The 26,036-nt window shown below is 40.7% G+C and overlaps 1 protein-coding gene across 1 annotated transcript in view; it reads right to left on the bottom strand.

Annotated features, from left to right (window-relative positions):
• srgap2 (SLIT-ROBO Rho GTPase activating protein 2) overlaps positions 1–26,036 on the bottom strand; it is a 140,984-nt gene that overhangs the window by 68,666 nt on the left and 46,282 nt on the right. Inside the window, exon 2 of the mRNA XM_057846492.1 lies at positions 4,800–4,992. Within this exon, the coding sequence (XP_057702475.1) occupies positions 4,800–4,992 (193 nt within the window). The remainder of the gene's footprint in view (positions 1–4,799; positions 4,993–26,036) is intronic.

Genomic DNA, 26,036 nt, shown 5'->3' with positions numbered 1-26,036 from the left:
CAACAACAACATTGTGAACAACGAAATTGGACGTGGCACTCCAGTATAAACATATATCCTTTGGTATATCACATTTTTTGGGTGTGTGGCAAAATGGCTTTTGGTATATGGCATTTTTTCGGTATATGGCTTTTTTTTTTTTTTTGGTATGTGGCAAAATGCCTCTTGGGCATATGGCATTTTTTTAGTATGTGGCATTTTTTTGTATAGGGCAAAATGGCTTTTGGTATATGGTAATTTTTGACTCTCATTTGTTCCCAAGATAACTTTTCAGAGCTACGTAGACGAGGGGCAGTGTATTTACCGTAGCTGACTGTTTCATTTTATTGCTATCGTGCGGAGTTCAGTTCCTGCCAGGAAATGACATCCTTTTTTACTCTATTTTTGAAAGTCCACACACACGCACGCACAAACTTCCTATGGAATATGACCACCTCCTTAGTCATGTGAGTTTCCGCTTGGGTCTTCCGTCTTTTTTGCCTTTCACTTCACATTGTTCTCATTGTTTTCGCTTTACTTTCTTGTATGCATCACACACTTGGTCGTCTTTGGTAAATAAACACACGTCACATACAGCGCATATGCCGGTTTTCTGTCCAGTCAAAGGCTTATTAAACTTTGTGAGGAAGATGAATCATCCAACAGACTGATAATCTACCCCTGCTTGCCCACTGAATAAGTCACAAGTTTTTTTTTTTTCCATTTATTGATTTTTTTGTAGTCCTTCTAATGCTTCAAATATGATTCATATAACGTTTTCCATGGTGCCATGTTGGAATTCCAACTACCCTCGCATATAGGTCGCTGTTTTTTGCTGAACACGGCGAGTCACGAAAGAGTCGTTTTGGTTGAAAAAAATGCCGGCAGCCGCGCTCCATCTAATGCTATGTGCCTTGATCCTGACTGTAAATGACCGTTTAGCATTTCCATCTAATGTGACATTCCAAAGAGGCCAATGACATTTGAGTGTTTACATCGTGATAAACGAGGGCCGGCCAGAGGTAGCTGCCATTTCACCGCCATGGTGATCGGGAATTGCCTCAGGGTACCATCTGTCACGTGGAGCAGGAAGGCCAGTCCATTTAGCCAATAGTGGAACTTGTGCAGGAAAATGTGGAAAAGGCAGAAATACCCAAAAGTGAACTGATCATGAGTGGATGATATTTCTTTTCTTCCAGCCAAAAGCGGTAGACCCACAGACATCGTTCCAACACCAAAACGACTGGTGTTCTCGTGCGACGCAGGCTCTCTTTCGTTTGACATGCAAAAAAATGACCGTTCACCCCAAAACATTGCTTTTTGGGGTGGGGGCGGGATTGAGTGAAATTTCAAAAAGGAACTTGTCCTACAATTTTTGTCCAAATTACAACACTTCAGGTCCTATTTTTTAACGTATAAGAGGCACAAACATTCTATACAGTATTTGCTAAAAATGTACAATTTGGCCACTAAGATTTTGACCTTGGACTCGGGCAGCTACACACTCCAGCAACAACGGCCAGTTTGTCCGGCGGTCATTCTCCAGCTGCGTCCCCGGCAACGAGCACTCCTGCCGGGGACGCAGCAGGGGAACGACGAGCCCAAACTTGCTCGCCGACGGGGGCTGGCCGATCGGTGAAGACAATCGACCCCGCCGCTGTGTGTGACAAGAGTCGGGTAGTTTGTGTGATTTTTTGTTTTCGAAAGGCGAGAAAAAGACTTGGAAAAGCCGCTCGGTTCGGGTTAGGACGTCGGCTAGCTGTCACGCCTCCCGTTTTGTTTACGCTCTTTCCTCCCGGGGCGGGGAAATGACAAAAGCCGGACTAAATCCGGTGGCATAAAATACCGTTGGGGAGAGGAAGAAGTCAGCAGTTTTGACCATTATGCAGTAATTTTACCTTGTCGTACTGAATAAATGCATTTTTAGTATTTCATATTCCATTTAGCAAAGGACTGTTATTTGTCAAGACCAGGGGTCCCCAAACTACGGCCCACAGGCCGGATACGGCCCGCCTCCACATTTGGTCCGGTCCCCTGAACAAAATTTTTTAAAATTTATTTATTTTTCTTCAATAGTGTTATTTATTTCCTGACTTTTTTTCTGTAAAGAACCCAGAGGGGGTTATTTGGTTATTATCTATTTAATAAATAGTGTTATTATTATATTATATTATTTATTATAATTTTTTTTTCTTATTTTATTTACTTTTGTTCCGTGAAGAATCCAGAAAGGGTTATTTGATTGTGGCTTTCTGAAAAACAATACATTTTTACATTTAGGCACTCCTGCAATCGTCACACCTTTTCTGTTACAAACTGACCCCGGCCCCTCATCAGAGAAGGGAAAAATTATGTGGCCCTCACAGGAAAAAGTTCGGGGACCCCTGGTCAAGACCATACCATTTATTTAGCAATTGGAGAAAAAAACTTTGTGACCCTGCAGACGTCATCATCCAGCTGGGGACGCGAGAGCGCTATAATGACAGGTGGGGCTAAACGTCAGATTAAAAGACTCATTTCTCGTAATCTGCTCTTTGCCAAATTGTTGTATATGGTCGAATCATCTCAAAATATAATTCACATAATAATACTATTTAAGATTTTTTTATGCTGTCACAGGCACTTTATTAAAGTCGCACTAACAGTACGAGAAAAAAAAAGTCCTATCATTACATAGGGTAAACCGCTGTGCACTTTACGGACATGTACCTTAGCTTTAGAATCGGTTTTACAAATAAGGAAAAGGAAATCCTTCTTATTTTGGCTCATCTACATCAAATCATTATTAATAGAATGATTTATAGGCTAGCAACACTTCGTCGTAGCTCCCAGCTACATAGTAGCTTTACGACGTAAGTGACGTAATAGCTAACTGGAATAATATTGTGCATCTCCCGAGTGTCTCCCAATGTTTCAGAATCTGCTTCATAAATGAGGAAATCCTTTATCGTTTGGCTCAGCTACATCAAATTATAATCAGATTTTAATCTCTTAGTCCTTTGTTTTTCTTCTCCTTTATTTGGCCCCTAATCTGCCATCATAGTAATTTCCCATTCATTTCCAATGGCCCTATTCACCACTCATTTAAGTGGCATAAAAACTTCCATTCTCCAGAAACAACAGAAAGTGCCCTGATATCAAGAGGAAGTGAGATAATAACAACATGAAGTGACCGTAAATTGACAACGAACCTACAGGAAGTGTCTTACAGTAGGTGTTAACCTACCATAGCAAAGCTAACATAGCAATATCCATAGAAATAGCATTCCTAGTTTTAAATGCTTTTATTATGCTCTATAATGCTTTCATTTATTTTATGCTTCTTCCTCCTGCCTTCGACGGGGGCGGACGTGTTTCCTCCCTGCTCCTGCTGCTGCTATCTTCGTCAGTCTAGTCTGTCTGCTTTTGTGTGTATTTCCTCTGTGTATCAACTGTTGCTGCTCTCTCATACGAAAATGGATCTGATTAGTTGGTCTCTCAGCGCAATTGACAAGATTTTTTCAACAAGACACGGTGCACCAGGAGAGCCGTTTTGCCCAGATGGTACCTTCGCCGCTGGATACGTGAGAGATTCATAGGATCACTGGAAGCCAGCATGTCTTACTGTCCTATCTGTGGAAGATATCGAGGATATTTGGCCGTTTGGCGTGACGGTCGTGGGGTTCCATCTGCTTGGGCGCCCTGCTCTACCGGAAAGTTTCCAAGACGGCAGCTTTCATGGAAATTAACAAATTGACCAGAGCGGTGCGATTCAAGGCATTGGAGGACCGCATCGAGTCTCGGATCGAGAAGTGGTTCCGTGGACTCACGGTTCGGTCCGAGGAAGAATGGAGAAAAGTGGATGCTACCTGGCGCCAGGTGACGGAACTGTCGAGGCAGACCGCGACAATTGGCAATGACTTAAGGGACCTGAGGTCCCACCTACGCCCTGAGGAGCGCAAATTTGACTGAAGAACAACTGTATTTGGACAGATAAAATTACTTATTCAGCTTAATTCGATTATAATTTTCCTTTCCCTTTTCCCGAACACCCTTCCAACCCCCCCTTCTCCTGGAGAGAGCCGAAATGATGGCCATATCTGTTGCCCTTGATTCTATTCCCAAGGCCAGTCGCAGGGCCCTGCGACTCTTATTTTGTCTACAGACACGTACAAATACTGATACACTCGTGCATACACACACTCACACACAACCCCCCCCCGTCCGCTACCGCCTTTTCTTACAATCTCTGCACCCCCTTCCTCCAGCCATGGCTGGTAGTTTTCGTTTTGTTTCGTACAAAAAATACCTGCACGTGGCCTGTGCATCATGTCATATCCCTGCGATGTTGTATATTGTGTACTGTAACTTCTGTAACTGCTCTGTAATTGCTCTGTAATTTCTGAAGAAGAGAGAGAAGTTGGCGGCGCGGAACGTCTGTAGCAGTCCGATGCTTACTCATCAAACACAATTTCGTTGTCATCTGTTGGTGTCAATGACTAATAAAGTCTATCCTGATCCTATCAGCCGGTATTTTTTGGGTGGCCAATATCATTGGACAACACTATTTGAAACTGGACATAATGTAGTCCCTTCTTTAATAGAAAAAAAAACTCGTGTGTGATCAGGGTTAACCATACCAAACCAGTAGTAACGCAAACGTTATGAGCTTAGTGGAAACCCATAGAGCCAGCGGATCATTTGGGATTTGCCAGAGCACGAAAATGACAACCTAGTCATTTCTAAATACGCTTGTCCACACTACAACCTTTTAGAACTTGTTAGCGTCGCTCACTTTGAGCAAATTTTGTCTTTTAGATAAGGGTGTGTCTGTTTCGTACTTCAGCAGGTGGTCCTTGGTACTGCGCGTCTTTGTCAGGAAGCGCTCGGCCAGCTTTTCCATGTTGCGGCTGTAGTCCATCTCGATCTCCGCCTTCTTTCTGAAGAAATCTTGCAGGTCCTGGAGCAGCTGCACTCGTAGCTCGCACTGCTGGTCCAGACACTTCAGCTGCTCCACCAGCTGGGCACGAATCTCTGTCCAAGGGAGGAGAGACCAATTTAAAAGATGATCTGAATACAAGGTAATACATGATTCACTTGTTAATCTCATGAGTGAGATGATTTGTCATGTGAGCATCTTAAGAATGACAACGGATGATGATTTATTGATTTTACAGTACACCGTCATTTCTCATTCATAGTAGCTTTGCATTAGATGCAAAAGCTACCATCTATAATATTCTCTCTGTACAGTATATTTTTTCCCCAATGGCGTTTCTTCCCGGCTTACACTGTTTGACTTATCGACATTGTTCAGACGCCAAAACGACCAGAATTCTCGCGTGATGCAGGCTCTCTTTAGTTTGACACCCCCCCCTCTCAAAAAAAATGACCGTTTGCCCAAAATGTGGGTTTTAGGGGAAAAGAAAACAAAAAAGGTGCAATTTCAAAACACGACCTGTACTACAGTTGTGGCAAATAACATCATTTACACATAAAAAAATTCCGGACTGTAAGGGGGACAAAGGTTATATAGAAGTTTTGCCAAAAACGTACAGTTAGGCTAAAATTTAGCAAAACATACCCATTCATTTCCAACGGCGAAAATTTCTTATTTCTAATTGCCCTGTTCACCATTCATTTTAATAGCAAAAAAATTTTTTTAAATTAAAAATCACTTCTAGTGATTTGCCAACCAAGAGAGTCCATATCAACAGGAAGTGAACCTGAAATGACCCCAGATCAATCGGAAGTTACCTGATAGCTGGAAGTGAGCCCAAAATGACTGCAAATCAACACAAAGTCCCCCGATATAAACAGGAATTGACCTCAAAATTCCAGAAATCAACCAGAAATTACCCTGAAATGTCCCCAAATCTGTTAGGTTTTGTGTTGGTTTCCTCCTAGTGTGTCCCCGTGATTGCATATTAATTTCACCTGTTGTGCCTTCTCCTAGTTTATCTCTGAACTTGCATCCTCCTGTGATCACCTGTTCCTCGTTGTCTCGTTGCCCTTTGTCTGCGTGTGTGTATACTGTATAAGCTCCCAGTTTCTTTTCATTCCTTGTTGCGTCATTGTCAACGTCAGTGTCTACGTCAACGTTGAAGTCAAGTCCCGTCCAAGCCCTCGTGTACCCGTCCCTCCGTTTAAGTAAGTTTTGTTTGAACATTGCCTTTTGATCCCTATCCTTTTGTTAGTTATTATTAAAAAATTTTTTGAGTTCACTGCCACCTGCCTCGCTGCATTTTTTGTTTCCCTGCATTTGGGTCCACACAACCAGCCTGCCCGCGTTCCTGACAAAATCAATCAGAAGTGACCCCTAAATGACCCAAATTCAACAGGAAGTGAACCCGACATCAAAAGGTAGTGACCCTCAAATGACCCCGAGTTAATAGGAAGTGACCTGATATTTTACATCCATTCAAAAGTGAGATAATTTGCCGAATGACATGAAATAATATCTGTCATAAGCAGTCATTAATGCTCACTGCAGTGTCATGTCAAAATTGTGATGGTCTTATGACAGTCTTATACTGCCACTGTCAAATACAGTGTTACCAAATACCATAACTAGCAATAAATGAAACGACTAGAACAGTAACTGAAGAAATAATTAGCACAGAACATGAATTTTGATTGTTATTTACATCTGTACAGCTGCAATGCATATTAGCAGGGATGTTTGACGAAAAGTTTTGACAGCAGGCTGTAGCATGGGGTTGACTATTTTCCCCAAGGGAGCAGTGATGGCCAAATGAAGCTTCTTGAAGCAATGAAGCTTTGCAGTCAATTGGTTCATGATGGTTCATTTGGTCTCATTACAGTCTTATGATGCCGCTGTCAAATAAAGAGTTACCGATTAATATTTTTTGGTGTAAATATTCCATAATACAGTGAGGATCGCTGGGGCTTATAGTCCGGTGCTGTTTTCGTGAATAGTCCGAAAATTACGCTTCTATTTAAGTAAAATATACGCTGGATGAAACGTTATTTATTTCAGCATACCATTGCCCGCAGATAGCCAAATTATATTGTCAATTTACATAAAGTTTCTATTTCTTGCCTTAGATAGATACGCTAAGATGTCCACATGGAGCCCTTGGCATACGTATGACTATTACGCAGATCCAAACATAACGGTATTGTCTTTTTCTCGAGGCGGCTGTTTATCGTAGCTTATCACTTTCCATTTCCCAGGCCTCTCCCTCCTGGCTACCCTTTTCTTCCATTCAGTCCCCAGTCTGGACTCTTAATTAATAGCATGTAATCAGTTAAAGTATTCCATCACATCGAAAACTCCTCTGGACAATGGCGTGTAATGCCGCTTTGTACAGGAAGCGCACACACAAACACACACGAATGATAAATGGATCCGTGCTGACAGCTGACAGAATAATGCTTTGCTCGCCTAGCCGCCTGCCAACAGCGTGTACTCGCGCCGCACGTGCATCCTCGTACCACAGCTGTCCTACCTCGACAATGTTGGCTGAGGAGGAAACAGCGTGCTCTGCCCTCCATTCCGGCCGGCCGGCTCCTGTTCGGCTTCAGGTTCCATGACACACAAACGCACATTCACAGGCAGTTCTGGCAGTCTCTCTCCTGACTTAAGCCAAGAGACTTTTTGATTCCGCTTTTTTGCTTTATAGCTGAGAGAGCAGTTCCTCATTGACGCAAAGAGAAGTGGGATCTTTTAAAGGCCTAAACACATACCAGTCTTGCTTTGGCAGCCCTTTTCATTTTCCTATTAGTCTTTTGGACGAAAATATAGTTAGCCCCCGGGTTACGACGTACTCGACTTAGGCGATTTTGACTTTACGATGCCGGAGTCTCGTCCGCCATTTTGTCTCCAGTCATTTGTTTGTTTAGTCGCATAAACAGTACCTTATTGTACCTCACAGTATCTTATTTTTTTACTTTACTTTATCAGTATGACATGTTCTGTCCTCACTAAACGTACAGTTGTTCAGCTTGACTGACATCAAACAAGGCAATTGACACGCATTTTAACAATAAAACACTTGACACAAAACTGGTGTTCAAACGTACATCTGGCCCAGGGGTTCCCAAACTACGGCTCGTGGGCCGGATACGGCCCGCCTCCACATTTGGTCCGGCCCCCTGAACAATACCAGAGAGCATTTAAAAAAATTTTTTTTTTCTCAATAGTGTTATTTATTTCGTGGCCTTTTTTTGTGAAGAACTCAGAGAGGGTTATTTGATTATTATCTAATTAATTAATGGTGTTATTATTATTATATTATATTATATTATATTATATTATTATTTTGTTTACTTTTGTTCCGTGAAGAATCCAGAAAGGGTTATTTGATTGTGGCTTTCTGAAAAACAATAATTTTTTACATTTAGGCACTCCTGCATTCGTCACACTTTTTCTGTTACAACTGACCCCGGCCCCTCATCAGAGAAGGGAAAATTTATGTGGCCCTCACAGGAAAAAGTTTGGGGACCCCTGATCTAGCCTGATCAATATGTAAATTTAGTGGATAAATTAGCCTAATTTTCCTAACAAAAGTCCGCTATCTTAAATGCGGACTGGCTTCCAGTTGAGTTTAGAATTAAATTTAAAATCCTCCTTCTTACATTTAAGACCATTAATGGGTTGGGGCCATCTTATCTCACCGATGCTCTGGTTCCATACCGCCCCAACAGAACACTCCGCTCTCAGAATGCAGGTCTACTGGTAGTTCCCAGGGTTTCTAAAAGTACTGTCGGAGCTAGAGCCTTTAGCCACCAAGCCCCTGTTTTATGGAATCAGCTTCCTGCTAATATTAAAGAAGCCGAGACAGTCTGCACATTTAAGATTAGATTGAAAATGTTCCTATTCAACAAAGCTTATGGTCAGGCTAGTTGAAGTCGGAGTAGACTCAAAGTTTAGTCTAAGCTGCACTAGAAGCTATAAAGCTGCGGGAAGTACAGCCACTGAGTTCTATCTCCTTTTTCTCACTCTATCTACCACTTATCTTACTTTATTTCTATTTTCCAATGTTAATATCTAGTTGTCTAGTCTCTTCATCACTAGTCACCCGGTGTCCCCTTTCCCCCCTCCCCACTGGGGAGGGGCTATTTTTCGGCTGCAGCCTCCTGACTTTCCGGACCCTACGCTGGATGGACGTCCTTGTTGCTACCCCCGTCTCATCTGGCTAGATGGACCGCTTCTTGTTCCTTTACTCCACTGCATCTTTACGGACTGTAACTTCGCCTGCTAATTCCTATTAGCGGTCCTGGGGCTTCCTGTCTATCCATCTTGGGAGTGGATCTCTCCTGACTGTGGTACTCCCCAAGGTTTCTCATTTTTCTCCCGAAGACTCTGGAGTTTTTCCTTGCCGGCATGGAGGGTCTAAGGATGGGGGAAACCCAGGACTTGAATTTATTTATTCATCTTTGTTGCTTCATTTGCTGTTTCTGATTGTGTATCATATTGCCTCTGCAAAGCCCTTTGAGACATTGTTGTTGTGATCCAGGGCTATACAAATAAAATTGAATTGAAGTGAATTGAAATGCTACAAACGCTAATGTATTTACAATTCTCATAACAAATCGCTCACACGTAACTCCACAGCTGTAGCTTTAAACTTAATTCCAAGTGCATACACAACATATATTAGCTGAAACAATTTACAGCCTGATGTGGGCCAAAACAGAGTGCAGCTGTCCTTTATGTCAGACAAGAGTCTGCTCCTCAGTCATAAGGTGACAGTCCAGCCAGACCCAACGCTGCCACCAGAGGGCAGCATATCCTCCATCATTAAGTAAGTCCAGAGTCTTACCTTTTGTGAGCAAGACGAGTCACGAAATTATGTCGAGTCATAAGGTAGAGCTGAGTCGAGCCAGAAGGTCATGATCGAGCAGTCACAGGTTGTAAAGATGAGTCGTGTCAAATCGAGTCACAGGTCTTCCCCATTGCTCCACTGCCCACCCACAGACTTAGGTTTATCTTTAAGCGAAAACTATTCAATGAATGTCAATGTTAAACAAAACACCATGCAGTATAATCTGCAGAGAATAAACCAGCATACTGGCAGGTGGGATCCAATCTACGATCAAACTCTTTCGAGGTAGCTTGTCGAGTCTTGCGACATTGTCTAATGCGGGGGTCCCCAACGACCGGGCCGTGGCGCATTTGGTACCGGGCCGCGCAGAAAGAATAATTTATTAACAACTGCATTCTGGCCGATTGACTTTGGCCTGTGCCGCTTAACACACTAATATCCCTGTCTACCCTAGATATACAACTACAGGATAGGGGGTCGTCATTAAATGCACTGATTGGACTGTTAGCAGTACATCTTGTTTTATATATCTATGTGCGCTTGGCCTCGATAATAACGTATGACGTAGGTCGTCGCCCATCACATTTGTTCCCGGAAATAATTAGCCCCCACACTAGAATGACTGAAAAACAGACGTCTTTGGACAGATTTTTTTACGGGGAAAAGGTAACCTGATCAGCCTACAACCTCGAAGGAAACAAAATCTATGCTACTTCCCAATCACTAACAATAACGATGCGAAGGAGTGGATTCGTGACCCACATGTGAATAAACCGAGTGATTCGAGCATGTCTGTGCAACAGGAATATCAGCTTGTAGAAATCGCAAATCAGGGCGACCTTAAACGTACATTTGAGACAACAACTCTAACGAGGTTCTGGATTAAAGTCATTTCGGAATATCCTGACATCGCTAGGAAAGCACTGAAACGAACAAAACACGCTCAGGCCTCCCACTGATTCAGCGGGTGAGTTGCATTTTCCTTGGACTTAACACGACGGGGCTAAAAACAAATGTTATTTTATATTTGCTGTATTTTTCTGCCGCACATCGCCAGTGTTCTGACAAATTTGGCATGCTCGTAACGTTAAAAATGAACGCGAATGCAGTGATTCCAAAGTACACACTAAAAACTTTCTTTAAAGAAAGGAATATTAACTTACGTTTGCCATGTTAGCTGCACACAACAACTGCACGCAGCTCTCCGACTTCAAGACTTTGCCGTGTCGTTAAGCATTAATTTACGCCATTTTCGTGTTGCACATGTATGTTTATGATGTAATAGTTTTTTAGCACTGTTGGATAACATTGAGCAGTGGTGTCCAAACTATTCCACATAGGGCCGCAGTGGGTGCTGGATTTCATTCCTAGACAACAAGACGACATCTTTTCACCAATCTGGTGTCTCACAAGTGTAATCAGTTGATTGCAGTCAGGTGCTGCTTGTTTTAGCACAAACTTCATTGGTTAAACTGTCTGTGCTTGATTGGTAAGAACAAAAACCAGGACCCACAGCGGCCCTTGAGGACAGGTCTGGACACCCATGACATTTGCCACGTTTACATGGAGCCAAATATTCCAATTACAATCGGAATATTTGTTCAAACCGAATAAATGTGTTCCATGTAAACACCTCATTCGGAATGAACAGGCCCAAACCGAATGGAATTTCATTCCGATTCACAGGGGTGGAATATTCCTTTTCCCAAACCGATTAGAAGTAAAATTATATCATGTAAACAGGGAAGCGGAATGGTGTCTGGTTGCGTTCTTTCTGCGCATGCTCCGTACTGACGTGGTGACGTCACTTGCAACATGGCTTCCAAGCACACGCACAGCGCACCCACACAACTTTTTCAATGAACGGCGTATCATTCTGAAGTTTTGTTTCCACTCGAAAAGTTAAAACAGCAGCTGATCTGACGATCGATCTCCATGTTTTGCAACGTGGCGCTTTGTTTTGATTCATCTGCGCATGTCAGACGGCAGTTGTCAAACGTCCTTTCGGAATAAAGGCAGTCACATGTAAACGCTGGATCGGAATAGATGAAGTGACATGTAAACAGCTGATGTGAAATTTCCATTCGGAATGATTTGAATCGGTATGAATAAAAGTCAGCATGTAAACGTGGCTATTGAGAGTCCAACTGAATATAAAAGAGGGCTTTTTTCACCGCCACAAAAGCTTTGGGAGCAAAATTTTATGAGGGTGCAAAATTTGACAGAACACCGGTCCGTGAAAAAAAAAAAAAAAAAAAATCACACCGGTCCATGGTGCAAAAAAGGTTGGGGACCCCTGGTCTAATGCATCAAGCCGAGTCGAGTCGAATCTCGGACCCTCCAAGATCAAGCGAGAATACGGGAGAATCTGGAAAATACTTATGATTTTTAGTCATTTCAAAATGTTTTTTTCTAGTTTTCGTTGACAATTACTTGTTGACCATAAGTTTTCGTCTGTGAATTACCAATGCTTTCATCCAAAAATAATAAACATTTTCAACAATTCGGATTAAGCATTGACAGACCAGCACATATTATAGCGTCAAGGACAACAACAATTTGGTGATGACAATACAGACTCAGCAAGAAAACAGTAGGCTACATTATTTTCAACGAATTAAACCCTCCTGAACGCCACGAACATGTAAAAAAAAAAAAAAAAAGTCACGCTAAATTCTAATGCTATGATAACCCCGCAAGTTACATTTAGTGCGTGATGATCACTCTGTACAGACTTTTAAAGGCTAAAGCGACATTTGCAAGATAAGAAAACCAATCTTACCGTGTGTTTCAAAACAAGCAAGACAAAGATGACGTACTCCATGTACAATAGGAAAATGTCGAGCATTGTGAACATATAACGGAAACTGGCGCTTTTTCGTCTCGTCAAACAAAAACTGGCATGTATCTCGTTATGTTTGAGTCTCCTGACCCACATTTTTAGCACATTATTGTCATGAAAACATGTTTGGTCGACAAAATATCATAATTGACGAATACATGAATGTTTCTAAGGGACCTGAGCACATACGCTTCACACACACAGGGCCAAACGTTAATACACAGCAAAAAGACAAACACATAGCCAGTGCCAATCACCTGTTGGGGGAATTGCCTCTGACAACATGCGTTAGTGTCCTTTGTTATCCTGTGTGTGTTTGGGCATACTTGTGAGCAATTTGCAGACTGCAAAACGCTGTCAATGATGGGGAATAAGTCAGCGTCCTGCCTCTTGTGACTGAGACCACAAAACCACAAGGTGACAGCCTTGTAATTAACTGTCACAAGAAAAACAACACATACCACACTGCACAAACACTGCCACTGGAAAACAACACTTGTAGTAAGAGCAACGGCATGCAACACCATAGTACTTGAACTATATACAGTCATAAGATTGTAATAAAAGATCTGGGTAAGCTAAGCCACTATGAATGCAGACCATTCAATCAAAAGTCATGAAACTTGTTTCCAAAAGCACACGCCAGTTCCAAAATCTGTCTATATGACTCCACCAATGGGAACCCTGAGGTCTTTATACTACCCGCTGTTCATCTTGGCTGTTAAAACGAATTTCCTTGGATCATATTTTTTTTTTTTAAATCAGCCTTTTCATCCTTGGCTAAAGACAGAGAGGTGTAATACAAAAGAGAGGAGGTGAAACCGTTACCGTAAAGCATTGTTTTCAGCAACGACGACGGTACAAAATATTTCATCGACGAGCAATTTTTCGTGACCATGACGAGATGATAATGAGCTAAAAACGTGTAGACTACACATAATGAGACAAACACCAGTTTTCATCTGACGAGATGAGAACTGTGTCGTAGTTTATGTCTTTTGTTCACAATGTGTGACATTTTCTTGTTGTACGTATTGTTAGCCTGCATCGTAGCGGTGTTTGGGTCATGTCACTCATGTGACATGTTCCTCCACTACTTGCCGTTGTCCTCTCCAGGCTTGCTTATTTTGAAACGCAAGGTAAGAGTTGCTTTCTTATCTTGGCAAGAGAGAATATGCAATGTTGCTTTAGCCTTTTAAAGGTCTGTGCTAAGTGATCATCACTCATTAAATGTAACTTGTAGTGTTAGCATTAGCAGTCGACCGATATATCAGCCGACCGATATATCTGGTCGATATACGGACTTTTTTCCAACATCAGCCATTAGCCGACTAACAAAAAAAGCTGATAAAAAAAAAGATTTTAATCAGCCATCTGCCAGGACCTGCCAGCAGCTTGAAAGCGGGCTGCTACGGGTAAGATTTAAGCTTGCTTGTTTTGTAAATATTGTAAGACGTTTTTTTTTTTTTTTTTTTATCTTGCATGAGAGAATATCTAGTGTTGCTTTAGCCTTTTAAGGTGTTTACTAAGTGATCCTTGCACTCAATGTAACTCGTACCGTTAGCGTAGCATTTGCCTTAGCATTACTTTTAGCATGGCAAGCGTCCTCTTAAACTCTGCATCAGTTTAAGTGTTCAGAAATGTTTTGTGAATTAATATAGCAAACCCCCCAAATAATCACTAGATTATTAAAAAAATATTCGTTAAGACTAATTGACTAATCATATAGTTGATAGTTTAGTCGGGAGAAAATTTACGACAGCCGTAGCAACTGCACAACCACAGGTGGCACTCTCATTGCTATGGTGAAGGCCTTTTTTACACCAAGGATTTTTTTAAAAATTGCCTTTCGTAATCTACGTGCTTTAAAAATAAAAATATACGGCCTCAAATATCGGCTTACAAAATTGGCTTTGGACATCGGCAATCGGCTGAATTTTTTTTTTTTTTTTTTTTGCCTTTGAAAATCCCTATCGGTCAGCCTATAGTTAGCATAGCACTTGCGTTGGCATTAGCAATAACTAGCATGGCGAGCACCTTAACCCTTGTATGGTGTTCGAAATCTGCCCATATTTTTGCTAGTGGATCAAATTTATTTAACTTAGCCTGAAAATACTGTACTAAACCTTTGTAGTATGTTGTTTTTGGGTCAAATTGACCCGTTTTCAAATTTGGGCATGTCAAAAGTGTCGATTTTTTTCAACCGAAAACGGGCAAATTCTGACCCCTAACACAACCAAATTGTTGGATTTTTTAAAACATTTTGGGACTAAAACCATTTATTCTTTACAGATGAAAAGATAACCAGACGAAAGCCAGAGTTTTCGTTCACGAAGACAATTGAGAAATGAATTTCGTCCAAAATGAGAAGCACTGCCAAAAACAACACTGCCGTGCAGGTTGATGTCTTCCCTCTGTAACGGCCATCATCCCCTTAGCCAGAAAGAAGTGGGATGTGAATTGGAATGTGGCGCTTCCACCTCTCCAAAAAGTCCAGTCAGATTTTCCAGACGGATGAGAGCAAGTCTCTGGGATTTTGCTTTACTGATGCACATTGCTTTCCTCTTGATTGCTTCCTCATCTCCTCAAGTCTTACTGTTTTTGTTTGCATTACATGCAAAGCTATTATCTACAATGTTCCTATTTTTTGTCTTTAATGGTGTTTTTTCCCCAGCCAAAATCGTTGGACCCACAGACACCGCTCGTATACCAAAACGACCGGAATTCTTGAGCGACGTGGGTTCTCTTTTGTACGACACCCCAAAAATGACTTCACTAAAAAAACGTGCTTTTGAGGGGGAAAAAAAAGCCTCATTTCAAAATGATACTAGCCCCACAATTTTATTATAACATTTAACATTGGGAGCCGCCCTGCAATGCGCTTCAGTTATTTGCAGTCAACAAATGCAGTGATTCAATGCCTGATTTAGGATTGAAAAAGCATGAAAGCTGTACCGCATAAAAACAGGAAGGCTCGTCTCAGGAGTGATTTGTTCGAAGATTCAAGGTAATTACTCTATTTTTCCTACCATGCATGCATTTTGAAACGTTTGAAAAAAATCATTGGCGAAATTAACCGCTACGGACTAGCATCTTTCTTCCACATATTTACGTAAAGTAAATGAAAACTGCCTGTTTTTTTGTTGTTGCTCTTGACCAAGAATTGGGACACTTGTACGTCCATATCTATAATTGGGATTCAGGGATTTAAGCATTTATTCACAAAAATGTCAACGCAAAAAGCTCTTTGTTGTACTAAGGGGGCCGCCACAGTGACTTAACTGGTAGCACATTCAACATATTTATGTAAAATAAATGCTAACTGCACGTTTTTTTTGCTCTTAACCAAGAATCAAGACTGTTTTACATCCATATCTATAAAGAATTCAGGGATTTAAGCATTTATTCACAAGAATTTGCAACGAAAAAAGCTCTTTGTCTGTGATTCCACTCGGTCAGCTTTGACGGCCTCGCCAACAATGCAGGCCCCCTATTTATCTGCTCTGCGCCACGTCATTACATTATGAAGTCTATGATATTATCGACATGCATGTATTGTAGCGTTTCTTTTTTTTAAATAAATGATTAAAATATACATAACATTGTGGCATATCACTATGGTGATATAAAATCGCCCATTTTGTGATTGAGGATTTTTCCCATATCGTACACCACTAATATATGACATGAGATTTAGAAAAAGACTCGTATTCTTTGATGAGCTATTCGTCCGCCGCATCGACCATCCGGTGCATGCCTTGAGCCAAACAGAATGATATCATTTCCCTGGTACATTCAAAATATGGAAACCTAACCAACATAGTGGTTGTTTTAAAGAAAGAGAAATTGATTTTGAGACTGCAGCAAAGTGATGGCTGCCTCGAGCTGGCACGAACACAAGAGACACATTTACTGCCTCAAGCACTCCTTATACCTGAAAACACCCCGGGATCGGACTCACCGCACACTCTCCGGCAGCAATGCGACACTAGCTTTGGGTCAATTTGGACTTTTAAAACACTCCTTTCCAGCTGCCATAAGATGTTGATTTTTTTCCATCAGTGTGGCACATTCAGCGCTTACATGCTGTGAATTTGAGGGAAAATGGGTCGCTAGCTGCCCAAGGCGATTGCAGGAGCATGACAATATTGAAAAGGTTGCGATGCTTTGTAGCTTAAAATCAATATATGGTTTTAAAAAGGTGCCATTGTTCAAAGAACAAAAAAGGAACAAACAAGTTGCTGCCAAAATCTTCCATCAGAATAGTGTCTATGTTAGCACTAGGGCCGCTGCTATCGATTTTTTAGGCAATGGAATAATCTATCTATTAGTCAGTTCCAATAATCGAGTCATCGGATGACGAACATTTAATGCATTGTAGAATACATTTTAGATGTAAAACAAAGAAACAAGTGTTTATGGCTGCAATAATATTTATTTTGGCTTGCTAACATTGCACTTTCAAAAGAGCATTGAATGCGAACAGAAAATAAAATTCCTGAATGTTTTTTCAAACAACGCAGAAGTTCACTTTCATTTCACAAGAGAAATAAAAACTAAATTAAAATAACTAAGCCTCAAAGTGTGTTAAAAAAAAAAAGAGGCTCTAACTACGACAAAAGAACAATTGGACAACTTGCACAGCAAAAGTCCGCTAGCTTAAATGCTATAAAATGCTAACTTTATTCTATTTTTATTTTTTACAAAGCTCTTAACAAACCGTTCAAACACATTTTAGCGCCAACAAAAGCTTATGTTAGTCTTAACAGGGAGCAGCTGGATTCAGCCATGTTAGACGAGTTATGGCATATTCACGGTTGCCACTAGAGGGCAGTGTATCCACCTAAATCAATAGACAAGTTACCGAGGAACTTCCCTCAGAGGTCATGGGTCTTCCAGTAGGACAGTGACCCAAAACACACTTCAAAAAGCACTAGAAAATGCTTTGAGAGAAAGTAATGGAGACTGGCCAGCAATGAGTCCAGACCTGAATCCCATAGAACACCTGTGGAGAGATCTGAAAATGGCACCCTTCAAATCTTAGAGACCTGGAGCATTTGGTCAAAGAAAAATCATCTAAAATTCTAGCAGAGCATTGTAAGAAACTCAGTGATGGGATACCTTAAGCGGTTGTTGGCAGTTATTTTGTCTAAACCTTGTGCTACCAAGTATTAGGCTGAGGGTGCCAATACTTTTGCCCGGCCCATTTTTTGAGTTTTGTTTCAAATGATCATGATTGGTTTCTTCTCTTTTGTGTTTTTTCATTGCAAGCAAGATAAATGAACATATTACTACCAAATGATTTGTAATTGCAATCATTTTCTGGGACAAATTGAGCATTATCTGACAGAATTGCAAGGGTGCCAATACTTTTGGCCAGCAGTGTATATATTGTGCATGCTTATTTGACACCCCCGTCTTAACAGATCCATGCTGTCATGCTTGATTCAGAAAAAAGTTGAGCCTGACACACACACGCGGAGACAGGCAGACACCCTCGGCAGGCTTCTTCCCATGCTTGTGTTGTGGATTAGTCAAATCCCCTGACTGGCTGTTAAGCTGATTAGGGAGAGTGTTATGTACTGGCCATTTGGAAACACTGGAAAGAGTGCATACATCAACATGCACACAGCGAGACAGCGCCGCTTAAATATTGTCTCCCCTGCTGATCCAGGATGGTATCATACATTTGAGTGGGTTTCACTAGGTTTTGATACTTGGTCCAACCTTCTTAGACAGATGGCACAGATCGTTGTGGTTTGCATCCCTTCGGCAAAAAGTGTGTGCGTGTTTGTGTGAGGTAGGTAGCATGACTGAAATGGACCCTGTTGGAAGAAATTGAAGCCCAGATGGCTCTGTGTGTGTGTGTTTATCGGGGAGAGGAAATGGAGGTGGAGGGTTAGGCCAAATAAAGTGAACATCATAATAGTTCTCATTAGGGGTGTGACAAAATATAGAAAAAGATGATATAGTGGTATGAAAAAGTATCAGAACCTTTTGGAATGTCTCACATTTCTGTATTAAATCACCATCAAATGGGATCTGATCTTTCTCAAAATCATACAGATGAAAAAAAAACAGTGTCTGCTCTAACTAAAACCACCCAAACATTTACAGGTTTTCATATTTTAATGAGGATAGTATGCAAACAATGACAGAAGGGGGAAAAAATAAGTAAGTCAACCATATCTTTTGTGGCCCTGCCTTTGGCAGCAATAACTTCAACCAGACGCTTCCTGTAGCTGCAGATCAGTCTGGCACATCAATCTTGGCCCATTCTTCTCTACAAAACTGCTGTAGTTCAGTCAGATTCCTGGGATGTCTGGCATCAATAGCTGTCTTTAGGTCATGTCAAAGCATCTCAATGGGGTTCAAGTTTGGACTTTGACTTGGCCACTCCAGAACGTGTATTTTGCTCTTCTGAAACCATTCTGAAGTCGATTGACTTCTGTGTTTTGGATCATTATCTTGTTGCAGCGTCCATCCTCTTTTTAGCTTCAACTGTTTGACAGACAGCCTCAGGATTTCCTGCAAAACATGCTGATAAACCTTTTCAATTCAATCTTCCATTCATGATTGCAAGTTGTCCAGGCCCTGAGGCAATAAACAGCCCCAAATCATGGTGCTCCCTCCACCATGCTTCACAGTGTAAATGTTGGTGAGCCGTTCCATTTTTCCTCTACGCATGACGTTGTGTGTTACTCCCAAACTATTCCAACCTTGGTTTTATGGGTCCACAAAATATTTTGCTAAAACGTCTGTTGAGTGTCCAAGTGCCTTTTTGCGAACATTAAACTAGCAACAGTGTTTTTTTTTGTTTTTTTTTTAAGACAGCAGTGGCTTCCTCCGTGTAGTCCTCCCATGAACACAATTCTTGGCCATAGTTTTACATATAGTTGATGTGTGCACAGTTCTTGGATTGTGCCAGTGATTTCTGTAAGTCTTTAGCAGACACTCTAAGGTTCTTTTTTTTACCTCTCCGAATATTCTGCGCTGAACTCTTAGCATCATCTTTGGTGAACGGCCACTTCTTGGGCGAGAAGCGGCAGTGCCAAAGTCTCTCCATTTGTAGACAACTTCTCTGACTGTTGATTGATGAACATCTACACTTTTAGAGATGGTTTTGTATCCTTTCTCAGCTTGATAAAAATCTACAATCCTTAATCGCAGGTCTTCAGACAGCTCTTTTGACCAAGCCATGATGCACATCAGACAATGCTTCTCATCAAGACAATTCTTACCAGGTGTGTGTTTTAGAGTGGGCAGGGCAGGTTTAAACCACTCATCAATGATTGGGCACTCACCTGACTTAAATTGTTTGGTAAAAATTGGTTTCAATTGCTTCTTAGGCAGAGGGTTCGCTTACTTATTTTTTCCCCCTTTTGTCATTGTTTGCGTGCTATCCTCGTTAAAATATGAAAACCTATAAATGTTTGGGTGGTTTTAGTTAAATCAGACACTGTTTTTAGGCTTAAAATGTTAGGTAAAAATTGGTTTCAATTGCTCTTTACGTCTCCTTAGGCAGAGGGTTCACTTGTTTATTTTCCCCCTTCTGTCATTGTTTGCATGCTATCCTCATTACAATATGAAAACTTGTAAATGTTTGGGTGGTTTTAGTTAAAACACTGTTTTTTTTATCTGTGTGATTTTAAAAAAGATCAGATCACATTTTTTGGTGATTTTATGTACAAATGTGAGAAATTCCAAAAGGTTCGGTTACTTTTTCATACCACTGTAGATATCCCATCCATTTCAAGTCAGAGGGATGGCAGCGAACGAACCAATGTTCACTCAACACAAACAAATTGATGATGACAGAGCCTGTCAATAAGGTGGCAGATCGTCCCAGACAAATACAGTGAGGCCAAAATCAAGACGTACCAGATCCTGTGCTGTTCTTGCGATAATAAATCCAAAAATTGAAAGCTTGATCTAGACCCTGTTTTAGATGACATTGGGCATTCGTTCACTAAACTGTTCCTGTATTATTTCTTGATATTAGTGTGTGCCTGAAAAAGCATGTTTTCTGGTAGCAGTGTCATTTCCATTTTCCCTCGTTTGCTTAAAAATGTGATGAAGCAAGACATTTAAAAAAAAAAATAAATCAGGATTGTATTTACACTTAGGATGGTAAAACTGTAAGAAAATGCACATATTTACCGTATTTTTGGACTATAAGTCGCACCAGCCCAAAAACACACAATGAAGAGGAAAAAAAAAAACTTAAGTCGCACCGGATGGCATTTTTTGGGGAAATTTACTGGATAAAACCCAACACATAGAAAAGATATGTCATCTTGAAAGGCAATTTAAAATAAAAATTAGGGCTGTCAAAATTATCGCGTTAACGGGCGGTAATTAATTTTTTAAATTGATCACGTTAAAATATTTGACGCAATTAACGCACATGCCCCGCTCAAACAGACTAAAATGACAGCACAGTGTAATGTCCGCTTGTTTTTTGGTGTTTGGCTCCCTCTGCTGGCGCTTGGGTCCAACTGATTTTATGGGTAAGTACCATGAGTTAGCATGGTGTAATTATTCAACAATGGCGAGCTACGAGTTTATTTTTTGATTGAAATTTTTACAAATTTTAATAAAATGAAAACATTGGTTGTAATATCAAATTTCTATAACTTGTACTAACATTTATCTTTTAAGAACTACAAGTCTTTCTATCCATGGATCGCTTGAAGAGAATGTTAATAATGTTAATGCCATCTTGTCGATTTATTGTTATAATAAACAAATACAGTACTTATGTACCACATGTTGAATGTATATATCCGTCTTGTGTCTTATCTTTCCATTCCAACATTAATTTAAAGACAAATATGGCATATTTTATAGATGGTTTGAATTGCGATTAATTACGATTAATTAATTTTTAAGCTGCAATTAACTCGATTAAAATTTTTAATCATTTGACAGCCCTAATAAAAAATACAATAGCGAACAAGTGTACAGTATGATAATGTAACATGATGCATGAACAACGAAATGCGAACGTGGCCGGTATGTTAACGTAACATAGCTATTAAGAGTTATTCAGATGACTATAGTATAAAGAACTTTACCAAACCATCAGTGTCGCTCCAAAACACCAAAATAACATGTGAACTGATATAATAATGTGTTAATAATTTCACACATAAGTCGCTCTAGAGTATAAGTCGCACCCCCAGCCAAACTATGAAAAAAACTGCGACTTATAGTCCGAAAAACACGGTATTTGAACTACTATCTTAAAGTCTTTCTATTAGTGTGAGATTCCACCCAAACCCTAGAATAGGTTAGTGGAGCAGACAGGCACTGTAAGTGGGTTAGGAGCTCCTTAACATTTGATAAGCAGTCCTTTTTCATTATGCATAGTAAACCCCCAATTCCCTAAAGCCAAACCCTTTCTGCCGCCTTAAAAGGGGAATCAGAGCGTGCAAAGAGTACATTCAGCCAGTTGCGCTACTCCTGCCTGGCTTGAAACTGATCTGAAATAAAGTTCTTTTGTTTCTACAAGTTGGCTGACTGACCCCGGTCGGTCTCTGACCCCCCCGACCCCTGGTCCCATCTCGGGTAAGGAAGCGCGGCGGGGAGCCCGAGCGACTCCGTGCCTGAGCCGCGGAAGCATCGGCGCTTCCTAGTGCAAACATCTCATCTTACCACTGTGCTGACTGAACCTTGTGGTCTTTGAAAGGGTTAACGACTTCCTGAACCGGTCGCCAAGGCGAAGAGAAGCGTAGAGGAATTTACGTGGACAGATCGCACACCCCATTGGGAGGAATCCCATTGGAATCAGTCTAAACGCAGCCATACTCATCTTCAAGAGTAACTTGAACAACACTGGTGGTGTAATGGGTGCATGTGACATGATTATTTAGAAGTTCGTTTCCATGAGTGGCAGAAAAAAAGTCCCTTCGTCCTAAGTTCTCCATTATGATCAATTCCAAGTAAGAAAAGCACCAAAAAGTACAGATTCTAACATCTGAAATTCCCCTTTTAGTTTTCTTTCTTGGTCTTGGCACACACAAAAATTCCTACTTCTCCATTGTCCACATCTGCTTCTCACATACTTGTCAGGTCCGCTCTGGTTTTGACACTTTGGCAAGTTGTCGAGAAGTCGGCGCACTTGTTAACTTGCCTTGTTAAGACAACACTGCGTTTCCTAAAGTTGCTGAGATTTTGGTGAAAACAAGCCTTTCGCCCAGTGTGTTTGAGTGATTTTAGAGGAAATAAGTAGAAGCAAAAAAAAAAAAAACTGGTTGGAATCTTTCCATTCCAACACTACTTTCCCCTCCACCACTTGCTGTACTGAAATTCTATCTTTTCCTCGACTCCCCCACCACACATACTGTGTGTGTGTGTGTGTGTGTGTGTGTGTATCTAAAATGAAGTAGTTTTAGTAAGGCATGTCTGGAACTAATAGATTCCACCCTGCTTAAAAAAAATCCTTTTAGGAAATTCTACCTGCAACCTGAGGCTACAGACCTATTCAGATGCCTTGAAATCACATCCGACCACGCATTCGTACAGTATAACATACAGCAAGCAGAAAAAGTGTTTTTTTTTTCACCTCCACTAAGTCTGGGCTTTCTTGCCAGAGCTGCTACCCACCCAACCCAACCCCGGAATAAGCGGTAAGTAATGGACTAAGGGTGACTAACACCACAATCGCTTTACTAGTCCTTCCAAAAAAAATTCGCATATTGTGATAAAGTTCATTATTTTCTGTAATGTACTGATAAACATTAGATTTTTATATATTTTCGATTCATTACACACAACTGAAGTAGTTCAAGCCTTTCATTGTTTTAATATTGATGATTTTGGCAAAAAAATTAAAGAAAAATAAAAAATCCCTACATCAAAAAATAAGCATATTTCATCCGACCAATACAAAAAAGTGTGGTTTTTTTTTTTTTAAATACAAGAAAAGTAGGGCTGTCAAATTATCAAAATTTTTAATCGAGTTAATTACAGCTTAAAAATTAATTAATTATAATTAATCGCAATTCAAACCATCTATAAAATATGCCATATTTTTCTGTAAATTATTATGTTGTGAGATATACATTCAACATACGGTACATAAGTACTGTATTTGTTTATTATAACAATAAATCAACAAGATGGCATTAACATTATTAACATTCTGTTAAAGTGATCCATGGATGGAAAGACTTGTAGTTCTTAAAAGATAAATGTTAGTACAAGATATAGAAATTTTATATTAAAACCCCTCTTAATGTTTTCATTTTAATAAAATTTGTAAAATTTTCAATCAAAAAATAAACTAGTAGCCCGCCATTGTTGATGTCAATAATTACACAATGCTCACGGGTGCTTGAGCCCATAAAATCAATCGCACCCAAGTGCCAGCAGAGGGCAACAAAACTCCCAAAAAACACAAGTAACAAGTTGGCATTGCACTGTGCTGTCATTTTAATCTGTTTGAGCGGGGCATGTGCGTTAATTGCGTCAAATATTTTAACGTGATTAATTAAAAAAATTAATTACCTTCCTTTAACGCGATAATTTTGACAGCCCTAAAAAAAAGTCAACTTTCAAGTTGGCATTGCACTGTGCTGTCATTTTAATCTGAGCGGGGCATGTGCGTTAATTGCGTCAAATATTTTAACGTGATTAATTAAAAAATTAATTACCGCCCACTAATGCAATAATTTTGACAGCCCTAAAAAAAAGTCAACCTGCAATTAATTATATCAGCTATGCACTCAATACTTGGTAGGGAATCCTTTTGAAATGACTGCTTCAATGCGGCGTGGCATGGAGGCAATAAGCCTGTGGCACTGCTGAGGTCTTATGGATGCTTCGATAGCGGCCTTAAGCTCATCCAAAGTGTTGGGTCTGGTGTCTCTCAACTTCCTCTTCATAATATTCCACAGATTCTCTATGGCAGGGTTCACTAAATCCAGACCTCGGTGCCACATTTCCTATCGTGTTTTCCACGTCTCTCTCTCTCCTAACACACCTGAACCAAATGATTATGTCATCTTCAACCGCTCCAGAAGCCTGATAATGATCCTGATTATTTTGATTCAGGTGTGTTGGAGGAGGGAGACATGGAAAACACGACAGGAAAAGTGGCACCGAGGTCCGGATTTAGTGAACCCTGCTCTATGGGGTTCAGGTCAGGAGAGTTGGCAGGCCGATTGAGCACAGTAATGCCATGGTCAGCAAACCATTTACCAGTGGTTTTGGCACTGTAAGCAGGTGCCAGGTAATGTTGAAATCTCTTCATTTCCATAAAGCTTTTCAGCAGATGGAAGCATGAAGTGCTCCAAAATCTCCTGATAGCTAGCTGCATTGACCCTGCCCTTGATAAAACACAGTAGACCAACACCAGCAGCTGTCATGGCACCCCAGACCATCACTGACTGTGGGTACTTGACACTGATCTTCAGTCTTCCTTCAAACTCTGGCACCTTGACATGCAAAATTTGCTTTCATCTGAAAAATGTACTTTGGACCACTGAGCAACAGTCCAGTGCTGCTTCTCTGTAGCCCAGGTCAGGCGCTTCTGCCACGGTTTCAGGTTCAAAAGTAGGTTGACCTGTAGCCCATTTCCAGCACACGCCTGTACACGGTGGCTCTGGATGTTTCTACTCCAGACTCACTCCACTGTTTCTGCAGGTCCCCCAAGGTCCCTTTTCCACAATCTTTCTCAGGGTGCGGTCACCTCTTCTGGTTGTGCACAGTTTCCTGCCACACCTTTTCCTTCCCACTGAGGTGCCTTGATACAGCACTCTGGGAACAGCTTATTCGCTCAGAAATTTCTTTCTGTGTCTTAGCCTCTTGCTTGAAGGTGTCAATGATGGCCTTCTGGGCAGCAGTTAGGTTGGCAGCCCATGATTGCAGTTTTGAGTAATCAACCAGGCTGGGAGTTTTTAAAAGCCTCGGGAATCTTTCGCAGGGGTTTTGAGTTAATTCGTTGATTCAGATGATTAGGTTAGTAGCTTCTTTAGAGTACCTTTTCATGATATGCTAATTTTTTGAGATAGAGATTTTTGTTTTTTCTTGACTGTATTTGCCAAAATCATCAATATTAAAACAACAAAAGGCTTGAACTACTTCAGCTGCGTGTTATGAATCTAAAATATATGAAAGTCTAATGTTTATCAGTACATTACAAGTATATTTGTTGTCTAAAGGCAGGGTGAGCGAATTTGAGTGGAGTCACTCATATGAATTACGGGTTTGGACAAAATAATGGAAACGCCTAACATTTCGGCATTATAATCATTTAACATCATTGTTAAAGAATGGCATGAGGAACATTCTAATGAAGTTTAGCATCTTGTATGGCCAGCACAGTCCTCAGACCTCAACATTTATCACAAATGTTATGACAATATTTTATAAATGTTGAAATGTTACCAAGTGTTGCTTTACTATCTATTGAAATCTTATTGCCATTTCATGAATAATTG

Source organism: Corythoichthys intestinalis, chromosome 9, assembly GCF_030265065.1.
Source record: "Corythoichthys intestinalis isolate RoL2023-P3 chromosome 9, ASM3026506v1, whole genome shotgun sequence".
NCBI classification, from domain to species: domain Eukaryota; kingdom Metazoa; phylum Chordata; class Actinopteri; order Syngnathiformes; family Syngnathidae; genus Corythoichthys; species Corythoichthys intestinalis.
The sequence above is the reverse complement of the archived record's forward strand: the minus strand, read 5'-3'. Positions and strand labels throughout refer to the sequence as shown.